This window comes from Papilio machaon, chromosome 24 (genome assembly GCF_912999745.1).
Source record: "Papilio machaon chromosome 24, ilPapMach1.1, whole genome shotgun sequence".
Lineage (NCBI taxonomy): Eukaryota > Metazoa > Arthropoda > Insecta > Lepidoptera > Papilionidae > Papilio > Papilio machaon.
Window position 1 is genome coordinate 5,933,487 of NC_060009.1, and position 17,037 is coordinate 5,950,523.

Sequence of the window (17,037 nt, forward strand, 5' to 3'; positions counted from 1 at the left end):
TAAAAATAACGTACTTCTTTAGTATTAACGTAAATTAATGATAAATATGTATGTATAAAGAAAAACAATATCTTTCTTTAGAAATATTTTATTTTCATTTACAATAACCCCTTAGAAAATAATTCAAATAACTTAAATGTATATAAATAAAGTTAGTCATGTTAGACGTTTTAAAAATTTATATGAACATGTTTCATATGATCATGAAATATTGGCTTCAGTAATGTTGTTATTTATTTTATTTACACGAGTATCAATTAATTATACGATACAATACAAATAATCAACATTAAGTACGTTTGGAATGTTTTAAAATATAAAACATCATCATCAACCTGCCCTTATCCCTATGGAGGGTCGTCACATTATGTACTACTCCTCCATACATCTCTATCATCCGTCATATCTGAATGTATCCCCTTTAGTTTTTAAAATATAAAACAATTTCAATAAATCGGTTCTAACTTATAACCATTATTTTCCTAACGACAACTCATTTAAGCACCTATTGCGAATTATTACGACCGTCATTATAATTCTCGTAAATTTTTGTAAAAGTCTATATTTCAGTAAAATACGCAAATGAAACTTTACTTAATCATTTGATAAAGTATAGTTTTAATTAATTCCATTTAAGACTAAGGTTTGTGTTCGTAAAAGTTACAAAGTTATTTTGTACAAAAAGGTGGGTTTGTGCTTAAATGTAGCACAACTTGTTCTCTATTATTGTCTACGTCCAACAAACATTTTCATTCTTCTATCATTCTTATGTTTTGTACGTTATTTAGTGTCTGTATGGGTTGTAAAAATTAAACTTGCTAGTTGTAGTCACATTAGTAGCAATTTAAATAGTAATCCAGATATATTACACAAGTCGAAAAAACAAGGATGTAGGAATGAGTGGATGAAAAAGTGTCAGGCGACAACGACTATGTCAGTTAAGGTTGAAACCAATAATCAAGTGAACTCAACACCATGTAAAGAGAGAACGACAACAAAATCATATCTCAACGACATCAATTCAGGTGGCGATGACACAATGTCAGGAAAAGAAGACAGCAAGTTAGGTGAGTACGTTAGAATGTCAGGTGAGTACGACAGCGCGGAAGACGCAGCGGTTGCCGTCCATGAGGGCGGGCCACACGAATGACTTGATGAGGTCTGAGCGCTGCGAGCTGATGCTCAGCCGCACGTGACGCTCCAAGTTCATTACCACTGCAATCGAACAAATATCTAATTACTTTATTTGTGTCTTCGTCTTTGTGATGGAACAATGTAAAAAGAAGTTCTAACGCCTAGTTTGTGAAGTTAGCTCAGCGTGTTTATAGTCAAGGACATTTATTCAGTATAATGTCATTGGACCCTCAAAATGTAAATAATTTGTGAAAGCAAAGTTAAAGTTGAAGAAAATTAAAATACAGCTAAACTTGTTTCAAACTATTGCCTTTTTGGTGACAGTTTGCTGTATGGTGTTTGATCTTATGTGGGAAGTGAATTAAATTCTTTACCTGTGTTTACATACACAAATGTTCACAGAGACGTTTATACTTCCAGTTTGTGTGTGTATTTACCTGGTGTGAAGTCAGTGTCGATGCGCAGCGGCGGTGCGTGCAGACAGAGCGGCCAGGCGGCGCGGCAGCACGCGGCCGCCAGCGCGTGCAGCGCGCCGCACGACTGCAGGCACGGGTACTCTCGTAGCGTGCTCACCACCTACAGATATGACAACATAACACAGAGCTGATATCAGATACCATACAACTTGTTGTACTATATGTAAGAAGCCGGTAGCTTCATTTACCCCTAATATCACGAACTTTATTACTTTAATGATAAGTAGAAAATAAAATTTATGTTTCTAATGGTATATTTTTAATGTTAATGATAGCAGTTACCTGGTTAATGACAGTCCTCTCTGCTTCCCCGAGCGGGAAGGTGTGCGCAGTGCTGCGCATCAGCCGGGTGGCGGCGGCGACAAAGCTCGCGACCGCCGGGGAGCTGGCCCCGTCCGCGCCCAGCAGCGCCTTGGCCTCCGAGAGACGCTTGTCACGAAGACTGATCACTGCGCGGAATGATAGCTGCGGAGATGTCACGTTATACTGGTCAGTGTGAATACAGATTTACACGACTAGCATACAAAGATAAAAAGAAGCACCTGTCAATATAAATTCGCAAATTATCTTTAGCTCCTTTTGCATGTAACATTTAAAAGGTATAATTAGCATAATATATTTTCAATGTAAAGAAACTTACGACAACGACAGAGAAGACGATCTTGTACTTGAGATGGGGCGTAGCCTGCAGCGGTTCAAGCGCAGCCAACGCGGGCAGCACTTCTTCCGCTGCCATCGCCCACACCGCCGCGTACTGCGACACCAGCGCACTCCTGACAAACACACGACTGATTGATAAGCAACATTTTCTGACGTTACACAAGAACAACAAGAGCACATCTCACGTACGTAAACGAGAAAGATAATAAAAAGAGATAAAAGACGACCATTTGATGTGGCCTTGACATACCTCCTTCAATTCTTCCACATTCATAAATCTACGCATACAAACACGTCGGTTTCGGATTCTTTTAATACAGCCCTTCTGTAGTTTTTAATTAATCTGTATGGATTTATATTAAAATAATACTTGATAGATATTGTATCTATTTTTTTACTCGAATCACCCACCTATCAGGCTGCTGCTGCGAGTCATCACTGTCAGAATGGTATCCGTCGCTGGCGGAGTCCGCGTGCGAGCGCGGGGCGGCTTGCTCCGGGCTCTCCTCCGACATCAGGCCTAACACGGCCGCGCAGCCACGAGAGTAACTCATCAGTACTCCAGCAACCGGCCTGGAAAATTAATACGGAACTTACGTTAGGTAACACTTATCAAAGTCTTCTACTTAACTTATAATAGTAGGTCTAGTAACATATCTATCAATCACTGGATTATACTAACCGACCGCCTAATGAATTACCACAATCTAATTTCCTTCAAAACTTTTTCTATTTCTGATTCTGCCTAAAAGAAAATTAGCACATCTACGAATTAACTGTTACTGCTCGTTAGAACGATACTCTTCGATTCAAATGTTAAAATATATTGTAGATGGCAGATAACAGAGGTGGAGCCAGCAACAAATCTGTTGCTCGAATTGGCCTGCTCTTGCCGCGTAACGGAAGACTAATTTTGGTACTCTTTCCCCTCCCACCATATTGTTGTAAGGAAGGGATGAGAAGAGGAAGTGGATTTGGCAGATGAGAAGACGCATAGGAAGGGGAAATATTCTCTTTCTGTGCGTTCCCTCCTCGGTTGGGTATGGGCAGCGGTTGCTTCTCTGTTTTCGTAAATTTAGATGATCACTTGCTCGTTTGCAACTATAAAATAACCTTGAGTATATATAAAAAAAGATTCTATTAACATTACTTGCAAAATAACAAAGTCTAAGTTGTGGATGGAATGAATTCAAAATGTATTTATATTGCATATGTACACTTAACTTCGTATACATTAACTTTACCATCATTAACTAAGTACATACAGTGGAGTGCGCTGCGCAGTTCGCGCGCACCCACGCTTTTACAGACACAAATTTCAAGCACGTAATATTTACAAAGTAAAAGCGCACAAAAACAAAATGATTGCATCACATTCACAATGACTTTCCTCTCAGAGACAATCGGAGACAACTCTGGGAACGATTATATCACCACGACGCGCGCATGGGAGCCGGCTTGTTATGTCAAATTAACAACAATAACATACCATTGTTACGCGTCATAGATGTACTAAAAGGTTGGAATATTTTTGTGACGTTTATAAAGTCATCTAGTTTAAAATTTGACTTAATTTACTACTTTAAATGTCATATGTTCATATAGTCTAAGCTGTAGTAAAATAGTACTGGGTGGCTAAAGTATTGTTGAAAGATGGTTTTTTCGACCGAACCACATCTGTAGATTAAAATTCTGCTAACTAATCCATACTTCTGCATTTGGCAACAAAAAGTATATAAATTCTATAGGGATTTACGTTGGTTTCTTTACGTTGTAAACTACGTTACGCACAAGTGAAAATAAAACAAGAAAACGCAACAATTTCTCAACGAAAGCTTAAACAATACGCTGTAAGCAACTCATAAACAGATTTTATTGCCTTCAGCACAGTTGTGTTAGGTGAGTGCATACAATGTTAACCAACTTATACGAATGTACTCGACCAAAATTCTATAACCAAATAACGGACACAAGACAGGCGTGAGCCAAAGGTTTCTTAGGCAAATTTCAATCTTCTTCCTTTTTAACAATTTCTTACAAAAGAAAATGTAAAAACTATCTTCATTGGCTATACAGAACATTATGATTGTATATTGGAGAAATTAAAAGTCATTTTCAACTTTGAACATCAAACAAATTTGAATAACTCACGTAACATCTTGAATGTTTTACGAATCCGTAAAAGAAAGTGACCCTCACGGTTAGAGGTAAACTCGAAAGTGCGGAAAGCTCTTACTTAATTCAAAGAATGGCTTCGAACAAGATTTGAAGCTATCTAATTTTCCACGCCTATGAATACGTGTTTTTACGTTTACATTATAAAACAACTTGCGCCACCGGAGATTTCGTTCGCGCGAAATTAAAAGAAAACTTAGTAAGTAACCTATGTGTTCTTCCCAACTTTGTTTCTGTGCCAAATTTTATCAAGATCGGTTGAACCCTACTGGAGATACCTTTTAACAAACATCCATTTATCTAAACTTTCGTATCTTATCTATATATATAAAAGAAAGTAGTGTTAGTTACACTATTTATAACTTAAGAACGGCTGAATCGATTTCACTGAAAATTGGTGGGCAGGTAGCTTAGAACCAGGAAACGGACATAGGATAATTTTTACCCCGTTTTCTATTTTTTATTCCGCGCGGACGGAGTCGCGGGTAAAAGCTAGTTTATAATATTAGTAAGAAGTAAGATTCTATCATCTAATGTAATTAGTTTTTAAACTAACTTTACGGACTAGTCTACGTCTAAAATCAACCGAAAATTGCAAGCATAGTAATTCATCGTAAGTTTAAAAAATTAATTGTTATTAAAATATGCATAATCAAAAATACTATAAAAGTAAAACAAGTTACCAGATATTACATAACAAGATAATATGTTGATATTACATTTGACATACATCAACATTTACAACGTTACGAAAACATTGTTAAATTGACTAATGTAACACTTGACTTCTATCGCGTGACCATCACTGACCGGCGCGGCGCTCCGTCTGCGTCTGCATCTCTACACGTAATTACACGATAACACAACAATCAACATAACATAATGTAATACCCACATAACATAATGTTCACATTCAACATAATACGTCATCTTCAACTAAACGACAGGTACAAGAATGCCGAGGAATATTTCTCCATAACATTATAATTGTTTGGTATTTAATTTTTAGTCTAATAAAATTGTGTACCTATACCAGTTAAACAACAATGCAATGACATGCGTTACCGTTGTTTTTCTAACCAAAGTGGAAAGCCTCAGTTAACAATTTCCCTATACTAAAACTGTCATAAACTATTACATAAACAATATCAATATTAAAGTTTTAATACAAATTATTTGTTAACTATTAAGATTATAAATTTTTCATGCATATCAAAGTTTAAACGTTGCCTTATTATTTTATCATTTGATGTTCGTGTTACCGTGACGATATCACATCGCGTGTACGGAACTAAAATAGCAGAAATCAAAACAGTTATATTGTGTGCGAGCGCAAACATCTGACTCTCACGCAACATGTGCCTTTACAAAGATTACATCACGACGATGAATGTTTGAACTCGGTGATGGTAAATAGATAGAACGATTATATTAATCTAGTCTAATCTAAATAAACAACACTCTTACTGACGCATTATGAATAGATTGTTTTAAACTTGTCAAATCAGCGGTACAAACATCTGACTTACTATCTGGCCCGGTGAGCATAAGTGCCTATTAGAATTAACAGGAAGGTCAATTTAAAAACTGTCACTACATATTGTCTGGCAGATCTCAGCGATAATAGCATCTCTCACGCCGGACCAGATTAGTTTTTCGTACTATAAGGACCTGCAATTCATGACACTCAACGAGTTTAAGTATTTACGTGACCTACCTCGTGTCACTGAGATCCAGCGTGGGGTCTGTCCGTTTGATCTGTCCGACACATGCAAGCACGGCCTTGTCACTCTCGACGCGCGCGGCCAGCTGTGATACCAGTGTGGGCAGCTGTCGCAGCGCAGGCTTGTCCACCGCAGTCAGCAGCGACTTGTTGTCGATAAGCCGCCGCTCCACATCCGCGTGTGACAGAGACAGCAGACGCTGATGCGACGATGAGGCAGGGTCGCTGTGTAGGGTAACTGGTGACTGTAAAATAAACATTAAAAGTGGTAAAGTCCACGGAAAAATTAGTGCAATACCAAGACCACACAGAAGATAGGCGTCAAGTTTAAGTATTTCTGCGTTTCGTCTGATGAAAGAGAAATTCTACTCCAAGAGTAATAAAGTAGGATGGATGAGGGAGGAGGATTTAACAGAGAAGAGAATTAGTAAGAAAAAGAAATATCCTTTTTCAGTTTATCTTCTTCTCTGTCCAATAAAGGTAGACAACTTATAGGGAACATAATCCTGCTATTACAGATATAGTTGTGTAATGGTCACTTAACATCTCAGAACAACTCTACTTGCTCTTTGTTATCCTCTTGTTAGAAAATGTTGTAATATAATGTGTAGTTGCAATGTAGCTATCATACAAGCAACATCTGTCGCGACCTCAAACATTAAATTAATTATACGAGGAAGCCATCTCTAACTCTCAACTTGTTTGAGTAAGTATTGAATCTTATTATGTTACATCTTACGGATCTTGTAACACTTTCTTACGACAAATAAAAACACCTACAATCAGTATGATCTGTGAGAGACGCGACGATGTAACAAATCAAACATTTGTACGTAGTAACACGTAACCTACGTGACTAGTTACATAAACTATACCTAGTTATTATCATCCAATTAACCTGATTTTTGTTTTGTATTATGATATAAGCTGAATAAGCTATGAAAAAACGATGACATAAATAAAATAAACAATGACGTCACCATAGTAATTTGGCAAAAAACAGCCATAAAGCTAAGTAATTGATTCACAATCGTATTTCTATGAGATTACCTTTATGAAAATGATCGTTTTTTCGCTAGACAATTTTTGTTAATTCTTAGCATTACTCTAAGACCCAGTCCCCGTTTCTAATTAGAAAAAGATAGCAAGGTGGGTTTGACGAGGGGATGTCTCTTATGTATATCAAAATACTTCTGCAAGATTATAATTTTTTACAGGTAACTATGAGCAGTGGGCTTATTGACCGCTCATGACCGCTTACTCGTATGCTACTAGTAATTGTATGTGTAGCGAAGTAGTACCAGTTCCTCCAGCTTGTGCAGGGCCTGCTTGTAGACGTCGACATGCCGCTGCAGCTCGTTCTTCATTGCGATATGCAGCGAGATGAGTGCACCCGAGGAGTCCGCCGTCAGGCCGTGCGTACCCAGTCCTGCGAACAATGTAATGCACATAATCTTGCTTTCACTGCCACTCAGAATCACTAGGTTATTGTCACTAAGGGTTGACCCTTAGTGTAGATTTCTTATACTATGTGTTTGTGATTATTACTTATGAAGTCGTAGTAATAAGGAAAGAATTTATAAATTAAATATGTTCTTTTCTTGTCAACCGCACAAAAAAAACATATAAAATTAAGAAACAAAAGTGCTCACAAAATATTAGTTTCGATTTAATTTTACGTAATAATAAAGAAAAATAACAAAAGGAAAACTAATATTTAAATAATGTTAATGAAGATGACCCATAAGTAATTTCAAAGTTAGAGGCGCGTTATCGTATCCGGTGCAAAAGGAAGCAGGCTTCGAGGCTTCCTCGTCAATGGCAAAGTTACCACAGGCTCTATCGCAACACGGATCTATAATAAAAGCCTTCACCACCGGAAACACTTCCTTCTGATATAAACAAAACTAAATTCAAAAATTACGATTAATGAATCGGTGGTTAAATTAAATTCCCTTGAAAAATAATTTAAGTCATTATAACAAGATAAACAAACAAATCAGTATTAAAAACGTGTGCAATTGTTGGTAATCATATCCATTCTATGGATAATAATATCCATTAACACATCCATGTCCCATTTGAATACGAGTAATCGAGTCATTATTTAAGCGTTTTGATTTTGTAGAAATAACATAAGTAGCTGATAAGTTTTTTTCTAATACATACAAAGTAGATATAAAATTTAATCTAAGACCCTCGTTCTCAACTAATATTTATCCGAAATAAACACTTATCTAAGTACTGTTATTAATCCATTAAATAAAATTACATAAAAATATTTCGCCGTAACTCGAGGATCGTGACCGAAGAAGCGAATCGAAAAGATATGAACATGTTTCTCACAGTTAAGCGAAAAGAGAAAGCTTTAGACACGGCCTACTATTAATTTATGATACAAAAACAATAACATTAAGATGATAGTTAAAGATATTAATTACTGAAACGATTTTATTCATAAAATTGGCAGTTAACTGGCACTAAGTGTCGATTTCTCATACTAAGTCGTCTCATATAGATCGTCTACAATTCCATTTCTTTAATATATGAATTAAATATGGTTTTACAATAATGTTCATTAATTCCGTAGGACCAGAAAATGTTTAAAGGACATTATTTTCATATAATTTAAAATAAACAAACCTTGTACAGCGGCATCTAGTTGTCGTCGTCTAGCATCAACAGTGTCTCTCGCGTCCGGCGTATACTGTGCCAGGGCATTAGCTAGCTTGGCGGTGCGCGCGCGCAGGCCGGAGCTCTGGTCTACTCCCAGTAGACCGACTAGCCGCCACGCCACCGCCTCGCACTGCAGTTCCGGACGGGGCTGGACTTCTAAGGAGATTAACCTAAGATACAGAGAGAAACATTGATCATTCAGGATAAGCAGAATAATAGCACACACGATCTTTCACCATTTACGTCTTTCAGTAATTTTCTAAATTGACTCGAGTCAATAGATGGCAGTATTCTGTCTAGAAAGGTTAAAAATTATTTGAGAAAGACTTACTAAATAAGAAAGTTAAGTTAAACACATGAATCATTTGCACAAACTTTAAGTTATTGATAGCATTCACTTAACTTTGGTCCTTTCACTTTTTTATTCTTAGAATCCTCTAATTTCTACAATACACATATAGACCAGACAGACATGTAAACAAACTCATCTCTTAAGTTTCATTTTGACATAAGCCGGAATCGTACGTACACTTCCGTCTTCCCATACGTTTGTCTCGCTGTGAAACGACTCCTGAGCGTTGTTTGTAAGATTCCTTCTTATGTCTAAATATACCTTTAGACTTGGGTCAAACAATAAAATCTATTTAAGTGTACAAACTACAATTGACAGTATCATATCTATTATTCAATAATGTTATATGTGTCATTAAAATTACTTATCAGATCAATTAAGAATATTTAATCAAAATGTAAGTTTAAATTAAACTTTATGATTCATACAAATATTAACTGAGAACACCCGGTTCAATAAATAGATGTTTAGTTTACTTTCAATTCAAAAGTAATGTAATGTTTTTATAGAAAATTAAAACACATACAAATTCTTGAATCTAATATGTGTGATTTAAATTTATTCCATTTGAACCTTTGGATCTTTTGTATAACATATAAAATGCATACAATATTTATATGATATAAACCTATTAATATAAATGCTTTAATAAATATAACACAAATGTGGAATGAAAAAATCTTTTACATTTCTTCTTAAACCTCTAAAGTAAACAATGACTTAATGTGATGGGAATTCTTGTTTATATGATTTTATAAGATTGTTTTACATTAAATTAGCTTTTACCCGCGACTCCGTCCGCGCGGAATAAAAAATAGAAAACGGGGTAAAAATTATCCTATGTCCTTTTCCTGGTTCTAAGCTACTTGCCCACCAATTTTCAGTCAAATCGATTCAGCCGTTCTTGAGTTATAAATAGTGTAACTAATACGACTTTCTTTTATATATATAGATAGATAAATACTTAGCTACGTTAAAAGTACGATAAGTCTGAACCGTTTAAGAAAATACACACCAATAAATTAAAAAAGGGCGCAAGATACTGAGAGTGGGAGTGTATAATTAACAAAAATCGATAACATGGTTACAAAAAATCCGAGACGGCCGGTCTAGCCGGTGTGCCCCCTCGCGACCCCCCGCCCCCCGCCCCCCGCCCCCCGCCACTTTCACTTCCGAAAGTCGAAACAACATATTTCACTTGTGGTCACCAGTAATAACATATCCAAGATCACATTTGCTTTTTTCTGATTAAAACATGCACCAATAGCCTTAATGGTCGTGGGCTCGATCCGCCTCATTTGACTATGAAAGAACCCATGTAGTAAAATATATTTGCAACTGCGAGTTTTATTGCTCAACAACAATATTCAAATTTATAATTATCTCCTAACATTATCGCAACTTATCTATTACATAATGAACTTGTACCGTCTGTTCGTTTGTACGTAGGTCAAAGAACGCGAATCAATCACACCACCTCTTTAAACTGGACAAGCTATCGCTCGCAGCTTTGCTTGCCGCGCCAAGTAATTTCACTTCCTTTACGAAATTTGTTTCGGCGACACGAAAAACTATAATCTTCCGGTAAATATATAAAATATTGTCTACAAACGCTAAAGACCAGTAATAAAATTACGACATAAAGGAAATTACGTGTGTACTGTGTGAATAAAATATAAAGGCATGGGAAAAGCAAGACTACAATCTATAACAGACGATTAACCCTAACAGGTACAATCCTATTACCTACCTATTAAACTTCATAGGCTTTATGAATTTTCGATTGTATCTGATGAAAAAATCCCAAGCCCAAGCCTATTTATCTAAATATTTGTATGACTAACGAGAGTTGTAACCTCATGTTGCCATTTTTAAAACCATAACACTAATAAACATTCCCTGACAACCGAACACTATCAATAAACAAAAAAGCGTGTGACAGACGCTGAGCACTAGATCTCATCTGATCATTTATCACATTTGGTCTTGAAAGTTCTCGTAGACTCTAAACGTCGACTTTCAATCCGCAACGTGTTCTCATACTTAAGTCATTAATCGTTCACCTGACGCTGACGCAAATGTACTCTGATAACTTGATGTTTTAAAAACAAAACTTGCGATAGAAAATAAATAAAGGGGATTTGACTTCTTGACTTATATCTCTAGCTAAATATAGAACACTGACAAACAAAATTATTTATCAAGAAAAAACAAAAAGAAATTCTTAAAGCAAAGATACAATGTGGCAAATCGGTATTTTTTATTATTAATTATGTATCCTAATTGACTTTGTAATTGTGGTCACAATCTCAATTATCGACTTTCATAAAATACATGCGGCTCCGTGAGATAAAATGCATGATCAACATAGCAGGTGCACATTTTATTGCAATGTTTTAACTCAAATCGTTAATATTCTTGTTAAGATTTATTATAATTATTTATATCTCTCATATCAACATAAAAAGATCTTTATGTATTTGCCAACCGAACTTGAATGATGACCGTTTGTCGAATATTTGGCAAATTGCATGTCGAATTCATTCACAAATTAACTTTTCCACACTTTATAAGTATACATAATTACAAGCGCGAACGGCCATCAGCCCATGACACTTCTACGGGTATTTCAATAGCAACTAATAGCTACTCACCTATTTAACAAAGTTTCAATGAGATGAGCGGAATGCGGCAAAGCCTCCACGAGCAGGTCTACAGGTAAGTCGGCAGCTACGCTCTGCAGGACACCGGGACCGAGCCTGGACACGATGGTCGCCGCCTCGCGGAACTGCCGGCCTTCCGCCAGCAGCAGCACCCGCCGCAACGCCAGCCGGGGAGAGGTATATGTATTCTTCTCCCTCTCTCTCTCGCGACGAATTCGCTCTCGACTTTCGTTCATTTTGATCGACTTCTTATAGTACTAGCCCATGATACTTCACTCAACTGTATATATTACCTGTAAACAACCATAATGTTTTCAATTACGTTTCATTGCAATTAATATACGTAATAATTTCACGATTCTTCTCACACGAATAATATATAACAGAAGTTGCCATATTTTCTTCAATTTTAAAAATGCTTCGAACGAATTTCTTCTACATATTTAGGATCGTCATTGGATTTAAATATAGTCATTGTACCTATATAGGTCAACTGTGTAAGTTATCTTTACTAATATTATAAAGAGAAAGTTTTGCTTGCATTCAATAGGCTCCGTAAATACTGAACATATTCCAAAAATTATTTCACTGTTAGAAAACATACATACATTATTTCAAGGCAACAAAGGCTGTATTTTTTAATTCCACACGGACGAAGTTGCAGGCAACTGCTAGTTTTTGATAAATGTACATGAAGTAGCAATGTTACATAACAAGTCACCGAAAAACATGTTTAAATGTCACTTATGTAATACCTGTAATGTACAATGAGGCGCAAATTAAAGTGAAGTGATTAGTGAGACGTTATTTAACATGCGCACACGCAGTTTCCGGTGAAAGGTCGGATATCTCGGTAAAAAACAACTTATCAAGACCTGATCGAAAGCGAGGAATTAATTTGAAAGCAATTATACCGAAATACAGGTACAGAAATATTGTCTCAGTAATGTTTATTTTGGAACATTATCAACTACAACGTCGAAAATCTAAGAGAAAAATCTAGAAATGTATAAAATCTAGATAGACTAAGGTATTAAAGATCCAGTCTAATGCAACCACATATCTATTTAGCACAATAACTTGCAATCCTTGCGACATCTACTGCGCAGATGCGCGACCAACCGCATGTCATGTTGTGCGGTTTATGAACAATTTGTTGCAAGTAAATCATTTGAACATCACATTCATGTCAAAGACCTTCTTTCTTTCATGTCAAACACCATACCATACTTAGGTATGGAGATTTTAAAAAACTTAAACAATCACGAAAACCAAGTCTCATATTTATCACCAACGAATCTTGAATACCTACCTAAGGGTTCTAGACAAATTAAGGCATTCAAGATTTTTTTTTTCATAAGGTGGCAAACGAACGAGCGGTAACCCTGAACTCGCTGAATTAGGGTAGCGACCGCTGCCCGTAAACATCCGCAATTTCAGATGCGTTACATTTAATCAACGGAAGAGGGGACTCACAGATTATATATAGATATTTCCCCTTCCTATTCTTTCCCTTCTCCGTCAAATCCATCACCATCTTATTTAATTAATATATTGAATAGCTATTGCGGTTATGGAATTCTTTTCAAAGAGTTAAAAGCAAACTTTGTTATCTTTATTTATTTCCAAAATGTGACAAAAGTTACTATAACAAACTAATACTCTTCACTATAACAAAGTATTGTAAAATATTAGATTTTGGTGAAATAAAAATATTATTTAAATTTGTAGACTTTATATTTTGAAATACTATATATGAATTAACAAAAGAACATTTTTGTCAGAATATTTGATTACAAAAAAAGAAAATACCAGACTAACCAAGGAGTATTTTCAACAAGTCCACTAGTATGTAACTGTACGAATACGAAATGCTTTGTCACAAAAATAAAACGATCGAATTAAAATCCTACTAATATTATAAATACGAATGTTTGGATGGATGGATGTTTGTTTGAAGGTATCTCAGGAAAAGATTAACGGATCTTGATGAAATTTGGCACAGGTGTAACACATTGGCTACTTATTAAGTTATTTTCCGCGCGAATGGAGTGGCCAGTTAGTATAAAATAAGCCTAAAATAATTAGTTGTCTTTCGAGAAGTAAGTTGCATATATGTATTAAAATAATTGCCTCAACCGTTACCAATCGAATTGAAACGGTACAACTATTGTCACTACGAGTGAGACTGTCCGACAATAGGGGACGATTACCTCTCGCAACTTAATGACCGTCCGGTACTGAGAGCGGGTGGTGCATGCCATAAGCGGAAGCGATCATGGGTCTCATAATTGATTTCAAATTATTTTATATTATTAATTGCGGAACATAATCTCCAAATAAAAATGATTAATAGATCAAGCATATTGTGTTACTGAGAAAAAGAAATATTGATTTTTTATATTTTTAAAAATATTATCTGGCGTACTTAGAACATGCTATAAAATCTCATTAAAAATCTGTTCCTTTTGTTTAAAAACTGATTAGCAAGATTTATCTCTCTTTCTAACGAAACAAAAATCAACCTTTGTATTTATACAAAGGTTGATTTTTGTTTGCTATAGAAAAAAGTTTCTCTGATATAAAAAATAACATTGTGCAAGTGAGAGTGAATCGTTTATATCTTGCTCCATACAAATCTCGAATTATTCAATGCCATAACTGTTTCCATTATTATCTCGGATGATTTGCAACAATGGACACGCCGCTAAACCATAACGTAGCAAATATCATTTTTATTCAACATGTTTCCAAAGGTAATTATTTTATACTGTTACAGTATGCTAACTAATTTAATGTCTAAATATGAAGCGAAAAAACTTTCATAGAGGTTTACACATTAAGCCTATATTATCCCTATTTTGGGGAACTTCCGAAAGATATTCCGAAAGAGAAGAAAAAACTTTCGTAGCTTAAATATTTTTTATCACAATTTCACCACGGCCTTTGTTAAAAAACTGTCAAATCATCGTAACTATAAGTTGATCTTGTACAAGTAGATATTGTGTTAAAATGGTTTATATTTATATTATTCGACGCGATCTTTGCATGTTTAATATATTGCAGTTTAATTTGCATATTAAATTAAGAGAAATTTGCCAATCTTACTGAGCGTTTATTAACATACTAATATTCGCTAACGACAAACCAATTTTGATTTATTTCACATAAAAAATATTTAATTCGATATTTTTCTAGAATAAATCATGTTGACTTTGAAAAATCACGAATTTGGTGTTTATTTTGAACTTGATCTTGTAGAGATATGCCTATTGTAGTTATAAGACTGACAAGTTGGCTAAGTTACTTTAACTTTAAATAATTTATATATAATAATATTAATATTTAATTTTAAAATCTGTACAAAAAAATCTTTCTCTAGTTTTTTACCAGAATATACTAAGAATGATTGCAATATAAATCACGAATTTAAAATTCAGAGGCTTCGTCAATTAACTGTTAAGACTTCAACAAGTCAATAAAAAAAGTCAAGTAAATAAGTCACATTTAAAACGCCTTTGATACACATATTTATGTATATCTCCATTTGGAGAACATTTTCGATGACATTTGACGATGACACTTTAAACAACTTGTTAACCGTATTACTTGCAATAAATAGTGTAACTATTCAGATCAACATTCCGATATGACAAAAAAAATCCTTTGTTTCAATAGCTGAGTAAGTGCAGTGAGCATCTAATTCACACAACAGCGAGTTCACAGTTAATGCGTCTGTTTGTTTGTTGCGAGCCGTTACTCTCCCATGTTATACATACATGCAGCTAACGGACTGCCACCAATAAATTAATTATTGACACGTCATCGCCATTTGCAAGATCACATTACGTTGTTAAAACCAAAAAGTAAGCAAGAACTATATTTTCTACAGCAAAAATCTATTAATACATGGTTAAAACCTTAACAGTATTTTGTATTATTCCTTATCTATACAAGTCTTTAAAACAATCCCCTTACACGAGCAATTACGCAATATCTACCTTTTAAAATCATGAACAAACCTTATAAAAACGTTATCTATTTATCATTAAAAAATATATTAACATAGGACTCAATTGAGAACCTTGCGGAACTCCAATGGATCTACCATCTAGAGATATCATCAATTATATTACTTTGAAATTCATTAATCAGCTTTACGCACTTTACTATTATAATGATAGAGTCAGTTTGTCAGGTAATTAAACAAATTGTATTTACTATTTCTGGTCAGAATAAGGAGATTGTTTCTTCGCGAAAACATGCAGTCGATCATCGAAACTAGAAAATATGTCCGACGTTCCACTTGCCCACCTGTTTTGCAAGCCGTGAGAATTTCACCCGCTCCTCGGAGACGGCGACGCTCTCTACGCAAGATTTAAAACCCACCGCGAGCTATAACTACTTTTTGCGAAGCCGTAGCGAGGAATTATGTTTATGGTGTTTTACATCGATTACTACTTTCACAGTGGACATTTTTATACTGCCACTGGGTGAATACTTCAAGGAAACTTATCAAAAATAATATATTCCCTGTCTAACTAAGCTTAAGGCTTAAGCTAGGATATGGTTTTTGATAATATTCAAATGCTGAATCAAAACCATGACCACGTGATCGGTATTCGTAGCTTTAACCACTAGGCTATTGACTATTATTATATTATATAAAACACAACACTCAAGGGGAACAGTTTAATTTATTTAATTACATATTGGTATTACATCAATATGTTTAGGTAAGCTGAATTGATAAGTTATTGAACTGGTGGCAAGTGCTTCTACAGCCTATTTGTTAAACAGTTATAGAAATAAAAAACACTACAATTTCCGTTGACCGAAAATAAAAAGGTCCAACATGAAATGAACCAAACGAGACTTTGAGGAAATTTCTCATATTCTATGATGCAGAAAATGGGTCAACGGTTTTACAAAGATTGTTGATTTTTTTTTTTTTAATTTCAACGATGACTGATATTTTATTTGTTATATTTTGATAATTTAATTTTTTTTTTTTATTTTGACCCACAACGTTTTAAAATCATTTATAATCACAAATAGAACGTTTTAAATCCATTCGATGCTTTTACTGAGAAAGTACGATATCTTGTAAATATTTATACGACATAACTTGAAAAATTTAAAACGGAACGTTTTTTAAAATTGATATGTTTTTAATCA

At 34.9% G+C, this 17,037-nt stretch overlaps 1 protein-coding gene across 1 annotated transcript; it reads right to left on the minus strand.

Annotated features, from left to right (window-relative positions):
* Positions 1-398: 398 nt before the first annotated feature.
* Positions 399-16,383, minus strand: LOC106713983. Its single transcript, XM_045683998.1, has 12 exons — positions 16,372-16,383; positions 16,318-16,319; positions 12,481-12,488; positions 11,851-12,142; positions 8,812-9,014; positions 7,470-7,597; positions 6,163-6,413; positions 2,682-2,843; positions 2,251-2,383; positions 1,893-2,075; positions 1,572-1,710; positions 399-1,215 (listed from the first exon to the last, which is right to left on the minus strand). Exons 4-12 carry the CDS (start codon positions 12,093-12,095, stop codon positions 1,085-1,087), a joined length of 1,575 nt encoding a protein of 524 aa, XP_045539954.1. The 5' UTR covers positions 12,096-12,142; positions 12,481-12,488; positions 16,318-16,319; positions 16,372-16,383; the 3' UTR covers positions 399-1,084.
* Between the last annotated feature and the right edge of the window lie 654 nt (positions 16,384-17,037).